Here is a 23,369-nt window from a genome sequence, read left to right on the forward strand (position 1 = left end):
TACACCTAACACTAAGTTTCTCTGCTTCTCTTCCCCATTACATAGGATTTGTATGAAACTATGCTCTCTTTCTTTTCTTTTTATAAGAACATTCAGAAATGACTGGATTTTCTTCTCCTTTTATATAGTAGACTGCTTTTCTTGATTCCAGTTGGGTCAGGAGAACTAGTGTTCAGCTTTCTGGTATGTTTGGAGGGAAAGCATCACTAATTAGATTCCAGACAAATTCAGGCTGCATTTTGTTAGGTTTCCATTTGCTGCCTTATAATTTCTTTCAAAAGGTTCCCTAAAACCACATTCACATTTAAAAAGATGTTCTACACTTGTTTATGTCATTCAACCTGAGGCTGCTTCCTTTGAACACCTTACATAGCATGGAAGGCAAAATAGCAAGCACTAAATCTTAACTTAGTAGATACTTCTCCAACAGGATTTCTTAACATCTGTGGGCTTGCCTGCTTTGTAATTTATTCACAAAAGTTTTAAGTTTGCCATTACATCATAAAGTTAAAAGAGGTATTTAAAAAAAGACCTTGTTGATGAAATTCTAGCTTACTTTTCATAAACACATGTTGTGCACTGGTGACTTTGTTTTCTTTTGTGTGTGTGTGCTCAACGATAGACAGATGACTTAGAATTGCTGGGTTGTGTTCTTCCATATCCTATCCTGAAAAGGTAAATTTAGATTTAAGATCTTTTGACTACTTAGTGGAACCAAACATGACATTTGTTGTAAAAAGAACAATTGTAAAGATCTATTTCCAGATCTCAATGATTTAATCATTCTGCTTATTTTTACACTTTATTTTCTAGTAAGAGGTATTGTGATTATTGACTTTGCAAACTTATGTCTCTTCACATTTCTTAGGAAAGGTCTCTCTCTCTCTCTCTCTGACATAAACTTAAAAAAAAAGGAGAAATCCTTATTGTTGAAGCATGGTAATAGAATGTTCAACTTTAATCAAAAGAAGAATAAATCTTGATTGTTGAAGCATGATAACAGAAATATTCAAATCAAGTGACCGTTTAGTGCTGAAAACAAAGGAATTGTGACCATCCAATTTATCACAATGAAGATTCTCTTGTTCTGAGTTACTATAGAATGAAGTATTCCCAATGGCCTCTTCTCAAATCTAGCCTTAGCTGAAAATATTTCATGCTACAAACTGCACACGATCATCACATGATCTAAACTAATTTTATGATCCTATACAGGATTCAACAGGTTCATTTTGCCACTAATTTCCAACTATTGAGAAATGGCTCATTGACATCAATCTCTCAGGCATTTTTCCTCCATTGAGCCACCAAATTGTCTTTTCCAGTCACACATCACATAGTATCTAATGAAAATATAGTTCTCTCATTGAGGCACAGAAAGTCACAACAGCCCATATTGGTAAAAAGACCCTTCGGAGTGTGACAGCCAAATGCTGTCTCACCTCTCCTGCAGGTACCCAAGACTATCTGTTCCATGTCTGTCACTGTTTGGTAGACCTATTCTTTTTCTTCTATGTTTCTGTGTTCTTTCCCAAACTGTTCCTTTTGAAGGGCCATTTATCCATTACTGATCCTGTCCATAATCTGATTTCAGCTTTAGAACTCAAATCAAATGATAATTCTTCATCTTATCACTGCAGGTAACTTTCTCATTTTCAATCGGCTATTTTTTTTTCTTTTTAAAATATTTTTGTAGTGCTGAAGATCAACCCCAATAGAGAAGGGCTCTCCCATGATGCTGCACATCCAACCCTTATGAGCTTCACTAGTACTAACTAACTGTTCTATTCCTCGATGTACTTGAGGTCTTTGGTGGCCTTATAAAGGTGCCCAAATATCTGGTAGTATATGACATAAGGCAAACAGAGAATAAATATTTATTAGCTGATTTTTATCACATGTATATTTCTTCACCTTATTTTTAACATCTTAGATCCTTGTCCTGTTAAAATTGATGATGTTCTCAAGAAAGTAAAAATTTTAAACATACCTTATAAAAAGAAGAGGGTTGCTTATGAATAATTTGAATCCTAATCTATCATACTCCATCACATAGTCTTTATCTCATTTGCTTTCTGAGTAATTACCATCTCTATTCTCTCCAATATCTTCCATCTTTTTTTTTTTTTTTGGTCAGTCATGGGGCTTGAACTCTGGGCTTGGGCGCTGTCCCTCAGCTCTTCAGCTCAAGGTAAGCACTCTACCACTTGAGCTACAGTGCCACTTCTGGTTTTCTACTGGTTTATTGGAGATAAGAGTCTCAAGGATTTTTCTTCCCAGGCTGGCTTTGAACTGTGATCCTCAGATCTCAGCCTCCTGAGTCTAGGATTACAGGCGTGAGCCACCAGTGCCCAGCCATATTCCATCTTAAAAAAAAATTGTACCTATAATTCAATGTATCTTCAACCTTTCAAATGTTGATTTCAAAAATTATCATAGCAAGGTGCCAGTGGCTTATGTCTGCAAATCCTAGCTACTCAGGAGGCTGAAATATTATGATGAAGGTCCAAAGCCAACTCAGGCAGACAAAATTTTTGAGAGATACTTATCTCCAATTAATTATGAATAAGCCAGAAATGGAGGTGTGGTTCAAGTGTCTGAGTGCCAGCCTTGAAAGATAAACCAAAGGAACAACATTCAGGTCCTGAGTTTCCCAGTACTAGCACAAAACAAGAAATATATTTTAATGCATGTGTTTTAACTTGCCTTATCTGCTACTCATCCAGAGATGGTTAATAAATGAAACTCAACAAATACTTTATTATTAGTTTGAATTATATCTGGATCAATCAAATTAGGCATTAAACTAGTTCAAGCCAGTTGGAAATTTCAACATAAGGGTAAGCCAAACAGCTGCTTTTTGGGCAAAGATGAGATGGTAGTTTTGAAAAGATATACCTTTATCTCCTGTAAGTTACAAATAAAATAATTCCAATTCATAAGACTTCCTTGTCTTAACTAGTTAAGTCCTATTGCTTTCACTTATTATAATTGGAAAGAATATTTATTTGCCATATTTAATTAATATGCTAGCATTCTGATTAAAATCACTACACAAAAAAGCAGAGTTCGAATTATCTACTGTGCTCCCAAAAAATATCCAAATTATTCACAAACAATTAGGGAATTAGTTTTAGTTCTTCCAGCAACAGTTTTGGAAATAGTCCATTTGGTATATTGAGTTGGTATTATAGGACAGATAAATGATCTCCAATCGGTAATTTTCACTATTTTTTTAAAAAAGAAGAATCTGTAGAATTCCAGAACTTTCCCTGATGTAACATTATTTTCAGCTGCATAATGAGGAAAGTTCCCCCTCACTGGCAATTTAAAATTCCAGTTAGTCTGCTTTTATGCTCCTTCTTACTCTTAACCATAAACCATCATTTTCATGCCTTACAAATACTTTAATTCATTCTTTATTTCCTTGAGCTTTTGATTTGGAGAGCCTTTACTTAAAAAAATCATAATTAGACTGCACACATAGCCAGAGCTCAATGTTAAATATTAACAACGCACTACAGTTTTTTAATAATCCTATTGATTATCCTACATTTAGTTATTTATGGTTTATAAATAACAATACATTTTGTGACACAGAAAGTTCTCTTATGCTGCAAAAAGCCCCCACAGGATACAACAGAATAAAACAGTACTATCCGTATTGCTTTCTTCACAAGAAATATATAATATATAATAATAATAAATAAATAAAAATAAATAATATATAATATATATTAATAAATTAGGCTGTATCATTTACATCATATTTGCACTTGTCTAAAATATAAAATAGAGCTATTATACCTCAATAATAAAATATGCCACAATGTTAAAATGTGGTAAACTATGAAGAGTATTGTAAATATAATAAGGCATATTATCAGGATATAAAAGTAACTGAGAAGAGGAATTATTATTTTTGGTGGTGTTATTTTGTCTTTATTTGGTTTTGTTTTGTTTCCGTGCTAGTACTGGGAATTGACTTCAGGGACTTGAGCTCTTGCTTAGTTTTTTCTGCTCAGGGCTGGTGCTCTACCATGTGAGCTACATCTCCACTTTTGGCTCTTTGCTCATAGGCATTTTTGCACAAGCTGACTTTAAACCAGGATCCTCAGCTCTCAGTCTTCTGTGTAGCTCGAATTACAGGTGTGAACCATTGTGGCAGGGATTATTGTTTTCTAAATGTTAGGCAGGGAAGATAGCTATGAGCAGGATGCATTTGAAACTGGAGGAAATGAAGATCTAGCTAAGAGAAGTTGTTCCAAGCCAGAGCTCCTCCTACCAGAGAGCCTGGGATTGGAGACATGCGTAGGAAATTATTTATCTCCAAAGAAATACGAGTGGCCAATGAATGTATGGAAAAAAGAATGTTCAACCTCAATCGTCACTAGAGAAGTACAAATTAAACCTACATTGAGATTCCATCTCTCCTTAGTCAGAATGGCTATCTGATGGAAAGAAACAAGTAATTGCTGACCTGGGATGAGATTGGCTGTTATGAGATGCAAATTAGCTCAGTCCCTATAGAAATAACTATGGAAATTCTTTAACACCGTAAAACTAGAACCACCAGTGTTGTGCCTCTCCTGTGTATGTGCCTGAAGCTGTGAAAGCCAGTGTACAGTGATGATACCTGCACATCCATGTTGATGGTGGCATGGTCACATAGCCATGTTAGGGAATCAGCCATCTACAGGTGACTGGATAAAAGTGTGGCATACGTACACAATAGATGATTATTTCTCCATAAAAAGAATGAAATTAAGTCATTGGCGGAAAACATAGATGGAAAGGGAAACCATATTAAGTGCCATAAGAAGACTCGGACAAGTATCGCATGCTTTCACTCAGATGCAGAATCTAGATTTTTAAAAATGACATGAAATTAGGAGGAAGGTTATTTGGAAAGAAGTCGTCAGAGAGGGGGACAAGAAGTGGCAACGGGGGGACAAATATGATCAATGGCTTATTTTGGTACAATCAGAAGATGCGAATAAAAGCCCATGCAAAACAAGATTAGCAGAAAAAACAATCAAATTTGTAAGGTTTTCACAGAAAATAAAGGAAAATAGTTGTCTGTAGGTTCATGTGACCTGCTGACTTGTGGTAAGAAATATATACACAGACCAAATCAGCAGTGGCCTAGCTAGGGACTAACAATCCTAGATCAGGACCTGGAAAATTACCTTGAGCCTGATAGGAGGGTTCTGTGAGCTTTTCCCACACAGATGGAACATGATCTATTTTATTTTCCAAAATGGATTTTTCTAAAACCCCAAACTGTATGTAACCAGGAGCTATTGTCTCTAAAGGAACATTAAGTGCCTCCAACACAGAGTGAAATTTGCTTCCTGTCCTCCTGACCACTGGATTATGAAGATGCAGAAAGCATCATATTTGGGGTGCTGAGTGAGATCGGGCAAAAGGGAAAGGGAGAGAGAGGGGGTGGGGAAAGGGGAAGAAGATGACAGAGAGGAGAAATAGAGTGGGGAAGAGAGACAGAGGAAAGATCGGGGAGGAAAGGGAGGTTAAAAAGGGGGAGGAGCAGACAGACAAGAAAAGGAGGAAGGCAACGAGGAGAATGGGGAGAAGGGGAAAGATTACAGAGAGTAGAGGGAGACGAAGAGAGAGCAGGGACGGGGAGAGAGAAGAAGGATTAGAGAAGAAAGAAGAGTTAAAAATGGAGGAGGGAGGGGAGGGAATAGGAAGGGAAGGGAGGAGAAGGGAGGGGAGGAGAAGGGAAAGGAGAGGAATGAAAGGAGCGGTTTCCAGGAGAGGAGAGAAGAAAAGAGAAAAAGAAGGAAATGAAAGAGGTGGAAGGGAGTGAAAGAGAGACGAAGGAGACTGGAAGGAAAGAGGAGAGAGAGGAGAGGGAGGGAGGGAGGGAGGGGAACCGGGAGGGAGGGAGGGACTGTTGATCATGCTTATTTCTGTTAACACGCTGGAACGGTCGGCGCACGGGCCAGGGGCGCGTGGAGGGGGGTCTTCCCACACCCACAGGTGCCGGGGAGGCCGCACCATGACTGCCCTCAAGCCTGTCACCCATGTCATCTTTGACATGGACGGGCTGCTCCTGGACACCGAATCCCTGCAGACCCAAGTGTTCCAGGAAATCTGCAAGCGCCACGGGCAGCTGTTCAACTGGATGGTCAAGTCGCGGGTGATGGGCTGCAGGGCGCCGGAAGCGGCGCAGACCATCATCAACATCCTCAAGCTCCCCATGGCCAAGGAGCAGCTGGTGGACGAGAGCCAGGAGATGCTGAAAGAGCTGTGTCCCCACATCAAGGCCATGCCAGGGGCTGAGAGGCTCGTCCGCCACCTGCACCAACACCACATCCCCTTGGCGGTGGCCACCAGCGCGGGCACCGAGTCCTTCGAGAGGAAGACAGCCAACTACAAGGAACTATTTAGCTTGTTTCATCACATCGTGGTGGGCGATGACCCCGAGGTCGCCGAAAGCAAGCCAGCCCCTAATATCTTTCTCACTTGTGCCAAGAGGTTCACTCCTCCTGTCGAGCCAGAAAAATGCCTAGTTCTGGAAGATTCTCCCAACGGTGTGGACGCAGCTGTGGCAGCTGGCATGCAGGTCATCATGGTTCCTGATGAGAACTTGGATAGAGATTTGACCAAAAAGGCCACGTTGGTGCTGAACTCCCTCGAGGATGTCCAGCCGGAGCTGTTTGGTCTGCCTGCCTTCCAGTGAGGCCCAGAGTCGTCTCTGCCGCTCTGGGTCCCATCCCTGATCCACGCTGCAAAAGGAAAGGAAACATCTTCCTTCCCCTGATTCAAGACCTGTCTCCTCATTATATTTAGCCTGCTCAAGTTAGCCTTTCTAGCCCAGATTGGCTTGGTTCACTCAAATGTTGGCAGGAGTCCAATTAACATCTGAAGGGAAATAGAGACAGCACAGAACATCTTTCTAGCTTTCCATCTGAATAATGAAGCGGATATCATTTAAGATAAAGAAGAATTCGCATGCATGCCTGCGTGCATACTCCCCTGCCAACACCTGTACACGTGGCTGTACATGTGTGGGTGGACGCATATGTGTAAGCCTGCGTCTGACCTCACAATTCACCAGGACAAAATAAGCATCTATGTGCACCGGCAGCTGGAAAATGTAAACTGCATTTGGATATGCATATTTGCTCTGGTGCATATCCCTCTACAGATATCCATTTGTAGATTGTATATCACTCCACCTTCTGCAATATTGACGTTTAACATGCAATTGTAACTAATGATGGAAGTAGTAATTCTCTCTGCTCTGAAATCTAGGTGGAAATGCCTTGCTAGAGATGACCGTGACGTGAAGCCCCTGAGTAGCTTTAAATTTGTTTCTTTGTGTATGTGTGTGACTTCAAGTATGTCTTTGGATGTTTTCCTCACTGACTCAATGAGCCAAACCATCAGCACTTTTTGTCTGAACATGTCTGCAGCAAATTCTTTTTTTATCTACCTGCTTATCTATGTTGGACAATGTTTTCTGTCTCAGGAAAAAAATTATCTCTTTGAAGAACATGGATTTTCTACTTGTTAGTATAAAAATAGATGTTGATTTCTGAATTGCTACTTGGTAAGACTGAGAACCAAAGCAGTACTTTTTGCATAATCGGTCATCATGTTTTTAGGCAGATTTACTCAGCCTCGGGAACTGGGCTCTAGTTTGCCAAAGGGGGAAAAATGAGGCAAGGCATTCAAAAAGCAGAGCAGGGAGCACTAGCTTTTTCTAACTTAACTCCAACTCCCTTCTAAGGTTTTCTGTCTTTTATTGTTGTTAAGCCGTTTATCAGCTCTGTAAGTGTTGGAAACCATGCATTAAAAACCTATGCATGTCTGGTGGGATGTGTTAATGAATGCACCTAGCTTTTCACCAACTTTACCTAAGCTTAGAAAATTCAGCATTCTTGTTTAAACTGTGTACTTGTCTGTTCTTTGCAAATTAGATGATAGCATCTTAGTGGTTTATCTGTAAGTTAATTTATTTAAAATCTTTGTCAGTGCTTAAAAAATAGCGTTCTTTTCTTATATGTCTGTGAGGACTTGAACTTAGGCCTCACACTCTGGCTTAATTTTTATGCTGAAGACTGGACTCAATCACTGAACCGCACTTCTACATATATATAATTTTGTATTTATATATACTATATTATATATTATACAGTATACATATATGTGTACATATGCACATGTATGTGTATATATACATATATATGCATATATAACCCAAATATATGTATGCATATGCACATGTATGTGTATATATACACATATATACAGAGGTGGAAGCAGTAGTGAGATTTGTGTTCTGCCACTTGAGTCATTTTCCAGTCTGTTTCTTACTAGTTATTTTGAGATGGACCTTCACAGACTTTTCACACTGGCTTGGAACTGTGAACTTCCAGATTTCCACCTTCTGAATATCTAGGATTGTACATGTGAGCCACCAGCACCCATTAAAAACAACATTCTTTTTTTTTTAACTTAGAAGATTTTATTGAAGGGTGGAGCACTGACACTTCAGGACTGCACCTGAGATTCCCAGGAGACCACCCTAGGTGCAGATTCACCTTGGCTTTTTAAACGAAAAACAACATTCTTAATTGATCTGCTCAAACTTTACAAACAATCCCCTATTTCAACTATATATTTTCATATGTTACCCCAAGTGAAAGTGAACACACATTTCTTTTAAAGCAAGAGTTAAAAACTTGTCCTTTAAAATCTGCCTTGCACTTCTCTTAAATATTGCTATGACAGAAGGATTTTCAGGCCTTTAAATAAAAACAAGCCCAACTTGCTTAACATAAGAATATAACTGTCTTGGAAGATGCATTGCTGGAAGACAGGTTTATCTATTATGTTTATATATAGTATATATAATATACATAATTTTAATAAACATACATTTTTCATCTTTAGTTCAAAAATAGTGACTACTAATGCCAGGGGTGCAGTTGGCTCACGTCTGTAATCCTAGCTATTCAGGAGGCTGAGATCTGAGGATGGCAGTTCAAAGCCAGCCCTGACAGGAAAGTCCATGAGACTCATAGCTCCAATAAACCACTCAGAACACCAGAAGTGGCATTGTGGCTCAAGTAGTAGAGCACTAGCCTTGAGCTGAAGAGCTGAGGGACAGCGCCCAGGCCCAGAGTTCAAGCCCCACAACCAACAACTACAAAAAAATAGTAAGTACTAAGATAGTTTCTTAGGCAAAGATGTTTTAGATGAGTATACTTTGAAGATTTGGGGGTTTTTTGGTTTGTTTTTGTTTGCTTTTGGTACTGGGAATTGAACCCAGGATATTGCATGTTCTAGGGCAAGCATTTTACCACTGAGCTACATTGTAGCTCATCACATTCACTTGAAACCATGACTCTTCACTCTTGGACATTGACAGCCCATATAGATGGAACACTAGTTCATAAATGTCAGAGTTCCTGTGGTTAGGGTTTGATCAGTTTTCCATGGCTATAGTCTAAACTACCAGCTTCGGTATACAGCAATAACTTTGGCCATAAGTAGAACCAAACAAAAGCATTTGAACGCGTTTCAACAAATCGTTCCCTCATCATAGCGTAGATGGCTCGGAAAATACTATCTTCAGAAAATATTAGTTTGCAGCTTCTATGACTGGGAGATAACAACGGACAGTGTTTTTTGGTCATAAAATTTCATTAAGAGATATAGCTCCAGCATTCTTATCCCTGCAACCTTGACCATGTTTAGACATTTTTGAAAAGGAAGCAAAAGGTGGGAATCATACTGGATGTGGTATTAAATAACTTATTTGGCATTGAAAAGGTCTGGTTTAAAGTATTACGTTGGGGGTAGGTGATTTTCACTAGATTTCTTCTCCTAAACCTCAGCTATAGCTTGAGCTATAAATGTGAATCACAACCATGTTGAAGGTTAAACAAAGCGATATATGGACTGGGTCATCCTCTAAGATGTTAGTCATAACTTACATAGTATTTACTGAGTTCTGTCCATGTGAGTTTGGTGCTGGGAAAAACCAGGCTCCTCACATCCCAATAGTTTAATTATAACCATAATCATAAACTATAGCTTTAGCTCCAGAAGAAGAGCTGGCCTTATTCCCCAAGATGGCTCCTTTACTATCCTATATCCTGTTTAATTATGTCATCACTTAGATTACCCTGAGTCCATATAGACTTAAGACCAAACTGAGTTAATAATAGCAACCAAACTGCCAGTGTATTCTGGTAGATTTTGCTTAGAATTTGGGAAAGAGAAAAATAAGTGCAGAGTGTTTTTAAGCCCAGTATAAACTGAGTTTTTGCCATGCTATTGGATCTGCTGAAACTCTGACCTGTGGTTTTAGTTTCTTCCTAACAATCACTATCTGCTTTATAGTTCTTCTTTCTCTTCTGATGGTATTAAAAGTACCTCGGTCTCCTTTTCCTCAGATTTTTTTCCCCCAATAATCAATGTTAATCCATCTGGCATGCATTTGAAAGCAGATGTTATATGGTCCCATATGCCGAAGAAATTGAGAAGAGAATAAAAAGAACATAGATAGGTTTATACAATGAAAGAAGGTAATAAAATAACTCCAGACAGATATGTATCCAGAAAATAGCAAAAGGAGAGATGTTCATCATTGCAGTAGAATGAATTCAAAATCACTTGTGAAAGGTTGCAGGCCTCTGGTTCCTAGAACATAGGTTTATAGGTATTCAACACACTTTAGAAACAGCGCTGCTTATCAAAGCCATGGCTCAGCTCACAGCAAGTTAGATGCTAGTATCAGTGGAACTGAGCTGTAACATAAATCACCTACTGGTAACATCTGTAGATCCATACATGCCCCTAAAAAAAAACAAAACAGGAGAAATCTTTAACTTCCAGATAATTTATGCAGCTAGTTTAAGGAAATGGATGTGGATTTGTAAGATATAGTTATTTCATCTGAAATGAAATAAGGGAAGAAATTTTCGTATCATGAAACAAAACATTCTAGAGGTTTTGCTTGACATAAAAATTAAACAATTATAGTATTTAGAGCTAGAAGTGGACTGTGTATGTGCAATATGTAGATGCATACAAATATCTATGTAATATTTAGATATATGTATATACATGTATGTAATATTTAGCCATATTTATATACATATACATATTTAATACATATACATATTTAATACATATGTACATAGAAATATTTATATCTAAATATCATAGAAATCCATCTCAGAGCCATAGAAATTCAAACTATGAAAGACAATGCAATATTACATATTACATATGCAATATTACATACATTATAAAGATATGTGATATTTAGATATATGTTGTATATATATAGTTTCATTTCTTTTATAGGCACTTGAAAATCCATATACTTATAAAAATGAAGATTCAAGCAAATATTATAAATATTAGTTCGTAAATCTGATTAATTTTGTCTGTTTTCCATCTGCCTGGGAAAGTCTGTTGTTTATTTTTGGATGAGAGAAAGCTGCTATGGAAACATTGTTCATTAACGTCATGGAAAAATTTGAATCAGTTGCAACAAATGTCTTAGAATGCTCCCAATACTTCTAAAACTGCTGTCATTCTGAATTCTTAAACTCTGTTTTCTTGAACAATTTTATTCAAACATCTCATGTTTCTCCAATACCAGGGACCTCAGTATTGCTTGAGATATCTTTCTGAATTACTTGGATTGTTTTTTTCATAGCTCTTTGTTTTCACTCATAACTTGTGGAAGGCTCATCAGTTTTAGATCCTATTAATTCATCCTTTCCATTTTTTCATCTACCTAAAATTAGCTTTACAGATGCTAAATTTAAGCATGATTTTATCTCCTTCAAATATTTCCTCCATTAATTCCTAAATATCTGTTTTTTCATGTGGCCGCTCGTGAAATTCATGGCTAATATTTGAGTCAAAGGTACAGGTCCTATTTAATATTAAACTGGTTAGAGAATCTTCACACTGTTTCTATTAAGTACATAGAACTACACAAAGCTCACAGCATGTATATTGACTTCAAAACTTTAAGAGAAAATTGAAGTCCTTCTCAGAATATTTTCATTACATTGTCCTTAAACATAACAGAAATCCCAATGGCAAGAGACAATGCAAACAGGTATCAGTAGCAAAAAAACAAACCCCAAATGAGATGCATTATCTCTACACAAGTTCTAAGAGAGGCGACCAGGTCTTGGAAGAGATTGCCTGTACCAGGCTTTCGACCATATTCCCTTCCCGAGTTCTCCTATGGAATCTGGCCATTCAGAATGGAGAGTAAGTGCTTTTCCGCTCAATTGATATCTGTCCACGTCCTAGCTCCACTACTTAAATTTCTTAAGCCCCTGTTTTCCCCTTTGTTATTTGTAATGTAACGATACTACTTTAAAACAAAAAACATCATTCCAAGAATGGATAGTTGCTTCATGGCTAGACGTCTAGTAGATGCTCCGAACAAAGACCTGTAGCCAATGTTTACAGATCCTGCACTTTGTTGATCTGAGCTTTGAACACAGACTTCAACCATGATACCCAGACTCCTCTTCTCAAGGCTATTTCATCTGGCATTGATAACAGACTTCCAAAATATGTCATAGCATTGCTTTGTGGTTCAGTTGAGTCCTGGCTGGCTGATCCACATGAACATGGTAAAACTCTACCCAAGTTCTTTTGTGAGCATGATCTAAACCAGGATTCCAGGTAGGCTTGGGTTTGCCATTCTTATCAGAGGGCTTGCATTCTTTGAAGAAAGGTCCTATTGGTCTATTGGTATCGCCAACACGGTCAGTCCTAGAACTGTTTCTCAGCGTTCTATCGCCCTCTAGTGCTTATTTTCAGCACTACCTCACTCAGGGTTACTCGGTACTGAAGCACTTGACATGGGTTGAAGGATTCGAACCATTAGCTTAATTTAGAATGGATTAAATGATGTGTTCAATTCTGGGCATTAAAACGTGCTGAAAATGTTTTAAAGTAGTCACTGAAGACTTATAATAACAAGTCTGCCCTAATACTGAATATGTATTACATCTCAATTTCATAAAAGAAAAACATACATTTGAGAAACAAGGTTAGCCAATAGATGGATTAAAGTTGTCTGAACTAAGAATAAAATAACTTTTTGATGAGTTAACTGATTGTTATAGAGTAGGTTACTAAAAGAATTGCTGATCATTAGAATTCATCTTAGGTTACTTGAGAAGAAATCACATCCAAAATATATCAGGTAAATTTGTTCTAGCATGCCGTATATCAGGGGAAACTAAACATACATCCTATTCCAATTTCAATAAGACTTGTAGCAAAGGTAATGCTTTTAAATTAAAAAAACATACTCCTAAGGCTTTGTTCCATGCCAGTTCTTCATCTTCAAATCCCTTAACACAAAATTTAGTTTAAAGACACTGACATTTTCCCAAGTGAATAGAAGGAATCACCAATATATATTGGCTGACAAAAGCAAATAACTTTTAGACTTTAAATAGTAGGAAGAATGAGATAAAGAACTGATAAATGAGAAATTCTTGCCAAACATGGTGGCTCATGCCTGTAATCCCATCTACTTAGAAGGTGGAAATCAGGAGGATTTTGGTTAGAAGCTGGCCAGGGCAAAAAGTTACAAGACTCCAACTCAATTAAATTATAGGAAGTATAAATAGGATGGTATAGGCTAGAGTGGATATAAATGTGAGACCTTAGCTTAAAAAATAAAGTAATATTCTTCTGTAACCATTTTCTTTCCACTGTTACCACTCAACAATATGCCCCCAAACAGCCCTCATTTTATCATTATGACATATTAGAATATATTAAATGTATGTAGGAAAACAGTACAATGGAACAAAACTATTGAAAAGGAGGAAGCAGTTAAAAAAGAGTAATATGATGACATTATCTGATCATAGTATGTTCATGTTATAAGCATCACAGTGAAATTCCTTTGCATAGTTAATGTATGCTGATTAGTTTTTATTAATAAAAATAACTTGCCAGGTGCTAATGGTTCACACCTGTAATCCTAGCATCTCAGGAAGCTGAGCTCTGAGGATCAGGGTTCAAAGCTGCCCGGGCAGGAAAGTTTGTGAGACCCTGATCTCCAATAAACTACCAGAAAACTGGAACTGGTGCTGTGGCTCAAGTGGTAGAGTGCTTGCCTTGAGCTGAAGAGCTGAGGGACAGCACCCAAGCCCAGAGTTCAAGCCTCACAACTGACACACAAAAAAATAAATAAAAAGAAGAAGTAAAGCTCCTGCCTAAAAATGCACCTAGCTCAACCCCCAGTACCTCTATCCACTTAAAAGAAATGGGAACTTCTCTGTGTAGATTCACAAAATAAACTGACCCCCTACAAGATGCAGAATACCTGGTTTAAGAAGAGTTTAGCAGGGAAGAAAATGCCTTGGGTTTCATCTGCGTGAAGGCTCCTGCTCTAGTGTGCTGCCATGAGAGAACTGAAGTATCTGTTTCAGATCAAGGAACCTAGCAATTAGCAATCCCATTGAACTTCACACTGCTGAGACCACATCTCTAACAATGTGATCAAGGTGGCAGATTTTAAAAGGACACTGACGATCTCAAATACCTTTCAGCATGTGGATAGGCTGAAATAATAGAAATCTCAGAAGCATGGTTAATCTTGCTCATGTAGTGAGAAGAATTGTAATTTCCAAGGAACTCACCACTAATCAAGGTTCCAGGAAAATAGAACTTAAATGAATCCCAATAAATTATTTCCAGTGAATCAATGCTTCAGAAGGAAAATAAGCTGTCTGGATGAGTAACTGAATCTCCCCCTACTAGGAATATTCTAAAACAGTCTAGAGGACTAGGTGATAAGTATGGTTCTTTGTTCATTTGATTCTGTTTATTTGCAGTACTGGGAACTGAACTCAGGGTTTTGTGCTTGCTAGGCAAGTGACTCTGTGTCATTGAGCCCCACCCCAAGTTCTTTTCTTTAATTTAATTTTTTTATTTTGTTGTGAAGATACTGTATGGAGGGGTTACAATTACATGGGCAAGGTAATGAGTACATTTCTTATCAAGCATTGTTGCCTCCTCCTTTGTTTCCCCTTCCCATCCTTTCCCATCTCCCCCCTTTCCCCTCAAAGTTGTAAAGTTCGTTTTTCGACATAACGACTTGTACATCTCATTGTTGCAGTGGGTCCACCTGTATCCCTAGTTAAACTATTTGTTTTTTCCCTTCCCCTCCACAAATTATACCAACATCGAATACAGTGAAAACAGGGGTTCTTCTTTTAAAAAAAACTGATGTTTTTGCATGGCCTGCTTTGGACTGTGATACTTCTGTTGGGGGCAGGGGTTGGGGGAGGAAGGGGTACAGCCACAAGTTTCTTAAATAAATGGGATTATAGGCATGTGCTACCACATCTCGTCTGTGTTTGAGTGAATATCACTGATTTTTTGTTGACGTTGGTCTTGATCCATGATCTTTTCTCCACCTCTTGTATCATCAGGATTCTAGGTTTACCACTTCTCCTGTTCCCCTACATTTTTTATAGCTTTCTGTTCTTGGATTTAAATTCAATTATAACCCTTAAGATTAATTTTCCTTCAGTCTGTTACATTAATTAATTATATTTTTACATTTTTCTGTGCCAATCCTGGAGCTTGAACTCAGGGCCTAGGCTCTGACCCTAATTTTGATTATTTTTTTTCAAGAGGCTAGTCCTCTACCACTTTTTAAAAAGAAGCTAACCTCTACCCTTTGAGCCCCAAATCCATTTCCAGATTGTAGGTGGCTAATTGGAAATAAGATTCCCACAGACCTTCCTGCATTGGCTGGCTTGAACCTTGATCCTCAGATCTCAGCTACCTGAGTGGCAAGGATTATAGGCATGAACCACCAATGCCTAGTTACGTTTACTTTCTCAAACATAGGAAACTTTTATTTACCCAATTTGCTTGCAAATTCTTCTTCCCAATTCTTACTCATGGACAGAGGTGGCACCATTTAGTACAAGGAACAGAAGTTCTCAATACCATTGCCATGCTGCTTCGGCTACACAAATGTACGCTGAATACAACACTGTCTGAGAACAAATTCCAGAGCAAGAGGCCCTTTCATCTGCCTCTCTAGCTCAGGAAGGCAGGCACAGCATCTTCATGTACAAGCCTTTATAACCGGTGGTGATAAAATTAAAGGAAACTATCACTGCAGCAGTTTTGATATTTACATGAATGACCCAACAGATTTTACATACTTCCAGAATTTGCAGCCTTTAGAGCAAAATCAGTGTCTAGCTGTCTTTCTTTCTCTCCTTCCTTCTCTCTTCCCCTTCTCCCCACTCTCTTTCCCTCTCTTCCTCTCTGCTTCCTTCTCATATTCTTTCCTCCCTTTCTCCTTCTGTTCCACTTTTTTTCTTCTTTCTTTCAATTTTGATCTCCCAGCTGTTCGTGTGGAATAATTCAACGTCACTTTTTTATGTTTCTCCATAGGCTTTTCTTATTACCAAACCAAACCTACTACTAGTCAGGCTGGGGTTTAATACCTGAGCTGTGATAGGTCCCCAGAGGACCACGAGCAGGGAGAAGGATGCAGGAGGTGAGCAGGTGTTGGAAGAGTATGAAAGCAAAGCTGATTGTGGAGAGAAAATTCCTTTCTTCCTTTCTTCTGTGTGAAGGGTTTCCTTCAGGAGAGTTCAGCATATCTAAATCGCTTCATAGAGGAGGAAATGGAGGATCTGCTCTTCCAGAAGCTCATTCCTCCTTAGGGGCAGCTGATATTATTAGCTCTGTGTAATCACTTTTTCGATACATTTTATGTGGACTTCCTTTTATTTCCAGAGAAACCATAGTGTGTACCTGTGTGTATCGCGTGTGGCTGTGGCTCCATAGAGCTTCAGCTGGACTCCTTTCTCCGATTAAAAGGAGGAAAAACCTAGAGGAAAGAAAACTCCCTCATATTCCTTATTTTAAAATCAAGTGGAGCCAGGTTCAGGTGGCGCACTCTTGCGATCCTAGCTACTCAGGAGGCTGAAATCTGGGGAACGTGGTCTGCAGCCAACCCAGGCAGGAAAGGTCTTACCTCCAATTAACCAGCGAAAAGCCAGTCATAGATCTGTGGCTCACATGGAAGAAGGCTAGCCTTCAGTGGATAAAGCTGCAGGACAGCACCCAAGAATTCAAGCCTCAGTACAGGTGGAAAAATATGCACACACACACACACATACAGACAGACAGACTTGAAAGAGACATTCTCTATTATTGACCATATCTTAAATTCTAGCCAGAAAGTATTGCTGAGAGATAGCAAATGTTATACTAGTGAACTTTAAGAAACCATTTGAGCTTTGTTGCCATGCGGGCCCTCAGAAAATGTAAATATTACATGTCAAGCTGAGAAGCAGTCAGGAATGGCTGCAGTCTTTCTGTTACACAGCAGATGCTTCACAGAGCTCTCAGAACTATAGAGCTATTAACTTTTCCAATATATGCTGCTCAAATATGATAGCCTGCCATAATTGGCATAAAACCAGTAGTGCACCATAAACAAGCAATTCCCAGGAATAAGACAGGGATGATGTAATGCTGGGAAAATAGTCTAGAATCCTGACTGTTTTCAACTATGAACCGAACATTTTCTATAGAAGCACTTGCTGTGTAGAATAACACAGCATAGGTACTAGGAAATGTGACATTGAATATACCTGTAAGAGTTCCAAGAATGCTTACATATTTGTTAACTCTAAGGAAGTTTTTGAAGAAAGGCACATGAATGAATAAAGTTTTCCTCCCTGGTTCAGGTGTAATGCTAACTACATAGGAGACAGATCTGAAGGTTGCAGTTTGAAGCCAGCAGGAACGTCCATGAGACTCTTTTTTTTTTTTAGTAAGTTTTTTATTGTGAAAATACCATACAAAGGGGTTACAGTTACATGATCAAGGTAATGAGTACATGTCTTATCAAGCACTGTTGCCTTCTTCGTTTTTCCCCTACCATCCCTTCCCTCCCATCTCCACAAATAAACTCCCCCCACCCTGCCAAAGTTGTAAAGTTCATTTTTCAACATAGCATCTTGTACATCTCATTGTTGCAGTGGGTCCACCTGTATCCCTATTTAAACAATTTGTTTTTTCCCTTCCCTGTCCCAAATTATACCAACATCAAATACAGTGAAAACATGGATTATACCGCGAGGGAGGGACATACAAAGCAACAAAAAAAAAAAATCACCTTATAAATACGTTAGAAACAATAGCAAGAAAGAAAAAAAAACATTTGTGTTTTTATCTTGGGGTTCATTTCACCTATCATCATCTTATCTGACCTTTTCTGCTTGTCTCAGATGTATACTAGTTATTATTTCCAATTAATCACAAAAAGCTAGAGGTTTAGCTTTGGCTCAAGTGGTAGAGTGCCAGTCTTGAGCAAAAAAAGCTAAGGGACACTCCCTGGCTCTAAGTTTAAGCCCCATACTGAGGCTTAATAATAATAAAAAATTTTTTTCCAAACCTTTGGTGATATAGAGAAGTCTTTTAGGCTTGCTAAAACTTTAAAGTCTTACTTTTCAAAACCCTGTGATTAAGGGACATATTTTATATCCAGAAAGATACAGTAGTAGTATTTTGCTATATTACACTTGCTCAAACGTTTTGTTTTAATATTCTCAAAATAAAAGATAAAGATGTTTTATTAAGAGACTTCTGAATTATAGAATCTTATGTTTTTGGTTATTGAATTTATTACTGCTTTTTAAGTAGTTGTACAAAGGGGTTTCCATTGGACACACCATTTGCTGAGTACTATGCACCTTGTTCAATTTCACCTCTTCCTTTGTTCGCCCCTTCTCTCCCTGCCCCACCCTTCCCCTCCAGTTACCCAGTCTGGATTTCTCCTCTGTTGAAGCTGCTTTTGTCCACCCTTCCTCTCTCCATTCACCTCGTAAGCCCTACCCCACCCTCTTAGACAAAACCTGTTCAACTTTCTTCTATTCATTTTCGTTAAATTCTGCAATACTTGTTTAGGACGTTTACCATCTCCCAATTTTTTTTTTAAAAAGCCACTATTTCGATGTTAAATCATTGTTAAGAGTACCTAAAATTATGGCTTAAAATATTTGAATATATAAATATTATATAAAAATTATTATTTATTTATGTTTTATTGAGGAAAATTAAATTTTTTGTGTTCTCCATTACGTCAATAGAATCTGTTATTCATAAAGTAGTAGAGTGAGTCACCAACTTTGATTACGTTCCACTTTGCTGATACCTTACCTGTAATTGCTGAAGGTTCAAATACTGTATGTTAATTTAATAATGTCACTTTTTAATGGAAATTTTTAACACATTTAGAAAGAGAAAAAAAAATCCAGAAACCACCATACAGGAAACCAGAAGAGTCATAAATTCAAATAACCAAAATTAGTTTAAATATTGCATTTGTTTTCTTATAATACTGTGTGTGAAAACAAAATGTCCTATTTATGCAAATACAAAATATTATGGATGCATTGGTATTCTTGAGGCAAAACGTAATGTAGATTTATGTAAGTTTGATATAAAACTTGGAGAGTATAGTATATTAAATATATGAATCATATTTACTGTCATGTGCATATATATAACATATAGACACATTTACTGTGTATTGATTAGCCCATCTTTCTTGATTTCTTTTTTAACTCTAAAATGTTCAGTGGAGACTGTGTGCATAATTTTGGATGCTGGTCCATTTCAAAACATGATATTTGGGTTATATTCAATATGTTGACATTCTTGTCTTTCAATTACATGTGCTATGGTATTAAAATGACATTGGATGTGCGAAATGCTCTTGGTATGAGCATGTCTTTATGCAAGTGGTTAGAAGACATGTTTACATTTAGGATTTCTGTTCTTTTTAAATTTGGAGATCAAAGACTCTGTTCTTTCCAATTCAAGAAAAATATAAAGGAGTTAGATATTAAACTGGAGAAAAGACACCAGAAAGATTGAAGGAATAAACAGTCACTTACTTCTTACTTTCTTTACACAATTAGGAGAATAGTGTTAGAAAGAACTTACCTCTCATTTATTTTTTTATTGTGCTCTCATTTATTTTTAGTTCATGATTCCAATAAGAGCAAAGCAAATTATTTTGGTCCTCTGGATCTTTGTTTCCTGAGGAGTTAGGATTATAGAAGTAAAACATCAGCATTCTACCTAAAATTGTAGTAATTTCTGGCCTTTCCTGACATATTGACAGGAATGGATATTTGAAGGGAAACCAACAAAGAACTCACCACAGCATGGCTGTTTGTATTTGGGCTTCAAAATTTGTTCATTGGGTTGTTTTGATTTTTTTTAATGTGCTATTGTTTTTCTTGTTAATGTGCAAGTTCAAAGGGTACAAATATTCCTACTCAAATATTCCTATTAAAGCCATTAATTAAAGAGGAAACAATTAAAATTCCAATTCTATTTCAAATGAAAATGTGAAGAAAAAGCTGGTTACTATGTATAAAATAAACTGTTTGGAATGATCTTTTGTATAGGGAAGAGATCAAGTGTATCTTATTGAACAAAATTCATTTGCATTGCTACAAGCAAAAGTATTTTGTCTTACTTTCAATTTCTTCTACTATTTCCTTTTAAAGAAAAGAATTAGGTTTACTGTGATCTCCTTGATCATGAAGATTTCAGCTATTTTCTTCATATTTCAACTTTCATATTATTTTATCCTTAAAATTTAGTTCAAGAAAATCAATGATCAATATCATTCAAAAGTGAATACATTTATTATTTATTTTTTTATTGTGAAAATATTGTACAGAGGGGTTACAATTACATGGGCAAGATACTGAGTACATTTCTTATCAAGCATTGTAGCCTCCTCCTTTGTTTCCCCTTCCCATCCCTTCCCATCCTCCCCTCGCCTCCCCCAATCCTCCCCGTTACCCCTCCCCCCCACCAAAGTTGTAAAGTTCATTTTTCGACATAATGACTTGTACATCTCATTGTTGCAATGGGTCCACCTGTATCCCTATTTAAACGATTTGTTTTTCCCCTTCCCCTCCACAAATTATACCGACATCAAATACACTGAAAGCAGGGGTTATACTGTGGGGGAGGGACATAAAAAGCAACAAAGAAATAATCTTATAGATGTGTTAGAAACAATCGCATGAAAGAAAAAAACATTTGAATACATATCTTAGGGTTCATTTCCCTAACATCAACTTATCTGACCTTTTCTGCTTGACTCAGACATATACTAGATATTGCAAATAAGGGAAACCATGGGACCTATGTTTCTTTGGGCCTGGCTTAATTCACTTAATATAATTTTTTCCAAGCCTTTCCATTTCCTAACAAATGGGGCAATGTCATTCTTTCTAATGGAGGCATAGAATTCCATTGTGTATATATACCACATTTTCTTGATCCATTCATCTACTGAGGGGCACCTGGGTTGGTTCCATATCTTAGCTATAGTAAATAATGCTGCAATAAACATAGTCGTGCTGGTAGCTTTAGTGTGGTCTTGTTTGTAAACATTTGGGTAAATGCCCAAAAGTGGGATTGCTGGGTCATAGGGGAGCTCTATGTGGAGTCTTTTGAGGAACCTCCATACTGCTTTCCAAAGTGGTTGAACAAGTTTACACTCCCACCAACAATGCAGTAAGGTTCTCTTCTGTCCACATCCCCTCCAGCATCTGTTGTTGTTAGAATTCTTGATTATAGCCATTCTAACTGGAGTGAGGTGGTATCTCAATGTTGTTTTGATTTGCATTTCTTTTATGGCTAGAGAGGTTGAGCATTTCTTCGTGTGTCTATTGGCCATCCTTCTTTCCTCTTCAGAGTAAGATATACTTGGAACTCAAAACTTAAATCCCCCAACAACAAATCCTCAAAGAAACAATTGCCCAATAAATAAGTGGGCTAAAAGTGAATGCATTTATAAGACACTTTTAAAGACAACTTTTGCTATTACAACTGAAAATTTGTATCAAGTTATGATTTTCTTCTTTTATTGTGAAAATAATGTACAGAAGGGTTACAATTACATGGGCAAGATAATGAGTACATTTCTTATCAAGCATTGTAGCCTCCTCCTTTGTTTCACCTTCCCATCTCTTCCCATCACCCCCCCCCACCCCCGCTCCCCTACCCAATTCTCCCCTTCTTCCCCCCCCCCCCACAAAGTTGTAAAGTTCATTTTTCGACATAAAAACTTGTACATCTCACTGTTGCAATAGTTATTATTTTCTTGAAAAAGAAAGTAGAATGGATCCAACAGAATGTATTGACACAGGTTCACATATGCACACACACACACACACACACACCTAGACAGAGAGAAAAAAGGGACAGAGGTTAATTTTAAGGACTTAGTCCAAGGGTTCCTATTTCAATTCAAAATCAGTAACCATGTATTGACACAATTCTTTATTAAGGAGAGATTATTCTTTATGTTTCTCAGCTGATTTCATGAGGCCCACCCATACTGTAAAGGGTGAGTCTCATAAACAGATTACTTTATTATAATTATCAGACTTCCCTGATTTAAATGTTAATCTCACCTCAAAAGCATTTAAAAAAATAAATATAGAAGAATGGTTGGCCAGATATCTGGATACCATGCTTTAGCCAGTTTGACATTTAAAATTAGCTGACATGTGGTTCATTTCACTTTTTTGTGTTTTTTTTCCTTTGTCAGTCCTAGGGCTGGACTGTAGGCCTGGGCATTGTCTCTAAATTTCTTTGCGTAAATGAGTGCTCTACCACTTGAGCCACAGCACCAATTCTAACTTTTTATTTTGTCAGTCATGAGGCTTGAACTCTGGGCCTGGGCACTGTCCCTCAGCTCTTCAGCTCAAGGCGAGTGCTCTACCACTTGAGCCACAGAGCCACTTCCGGTTTTCTGAGTGGTTTATTGGAGGTAAGAGTCTCATGGACTTTCCTGCTTGGGCTGGCTTTGAACCACCATCTTCAGATCTCAGCCTCCTGAGTAGCTAGGATTATAGGCATGAGCCACCGACGCCCGGCCAATTCTAACTTTTTTGAGTAGTTTATTAGAGATAAGAATCTCAGGGACTTTCCTGCTCAGTCTGGCCTCAAACTGCCATCCCCAGATCCCAGACTCCTGAGTAGTTAAGATTACAGGTATGATCCACCAGTGCCAGACTTCACATTTTTTTTAATGTTACAGTAAATTGTATTGTTCTGTAGACTGCATTAGAAAAGAATTTGACTAATGTTCTAAAGTAAATTACTTTCAAATAATGAAAGTTAGGTCCACTTTGATTCGTGTATTCTAAACCTCTTCATTGTAAGTTATTCTTACATAATATTTTATTGTGTTCTATGTATGTGTAAATGTCTAAAGACTACACATATTCATTATCCCATGGTGAGAGTATAATGGT

General features: G+C 37.7%; 2 protein-coding genes across 2 annotated transcripts in view; both read left to right on the forward strand.

The window, feature by feature from the left end:
• Positions 1–23,369, forward strand: part of Arsj (arylsulfatase family member J) — a 54,365-nt gene that overhangs the window by 25,844 nt on the left and 5,152 nt on the right. The gene's annotated exons all lie outside the window — the stretch shown is intronic.
• LOC122123186 (pseudouridine-5'-phosphatase-like) lies at positions 6,023–6,706 on the forward strand. Its single transcript, XM_042697590.1, has one exon. It carries the CDS (start codon positions 6,023–6,025, stop codon positions 6,704–6,706), a length of 684 nt encoding a protein of 227 aa, XP_042553524.1.

Source organism: Dipodomys spectabilis, unplaced genomic scaffold (assembly GCF_019054845.1).
Source record: "Dipodomys spectabilis isolate Male_0828 unplaced genomic scaffold, ASM1905484v1 ptg000225l, whole genome shotgun sequence".
Classification (NCBI taxonomy): Eukaryota; Metazoa; Chordata; class Mammalia; order Rodentia; family Heteromyidae; genus Dipodomys; species Dipodomys spectabilis.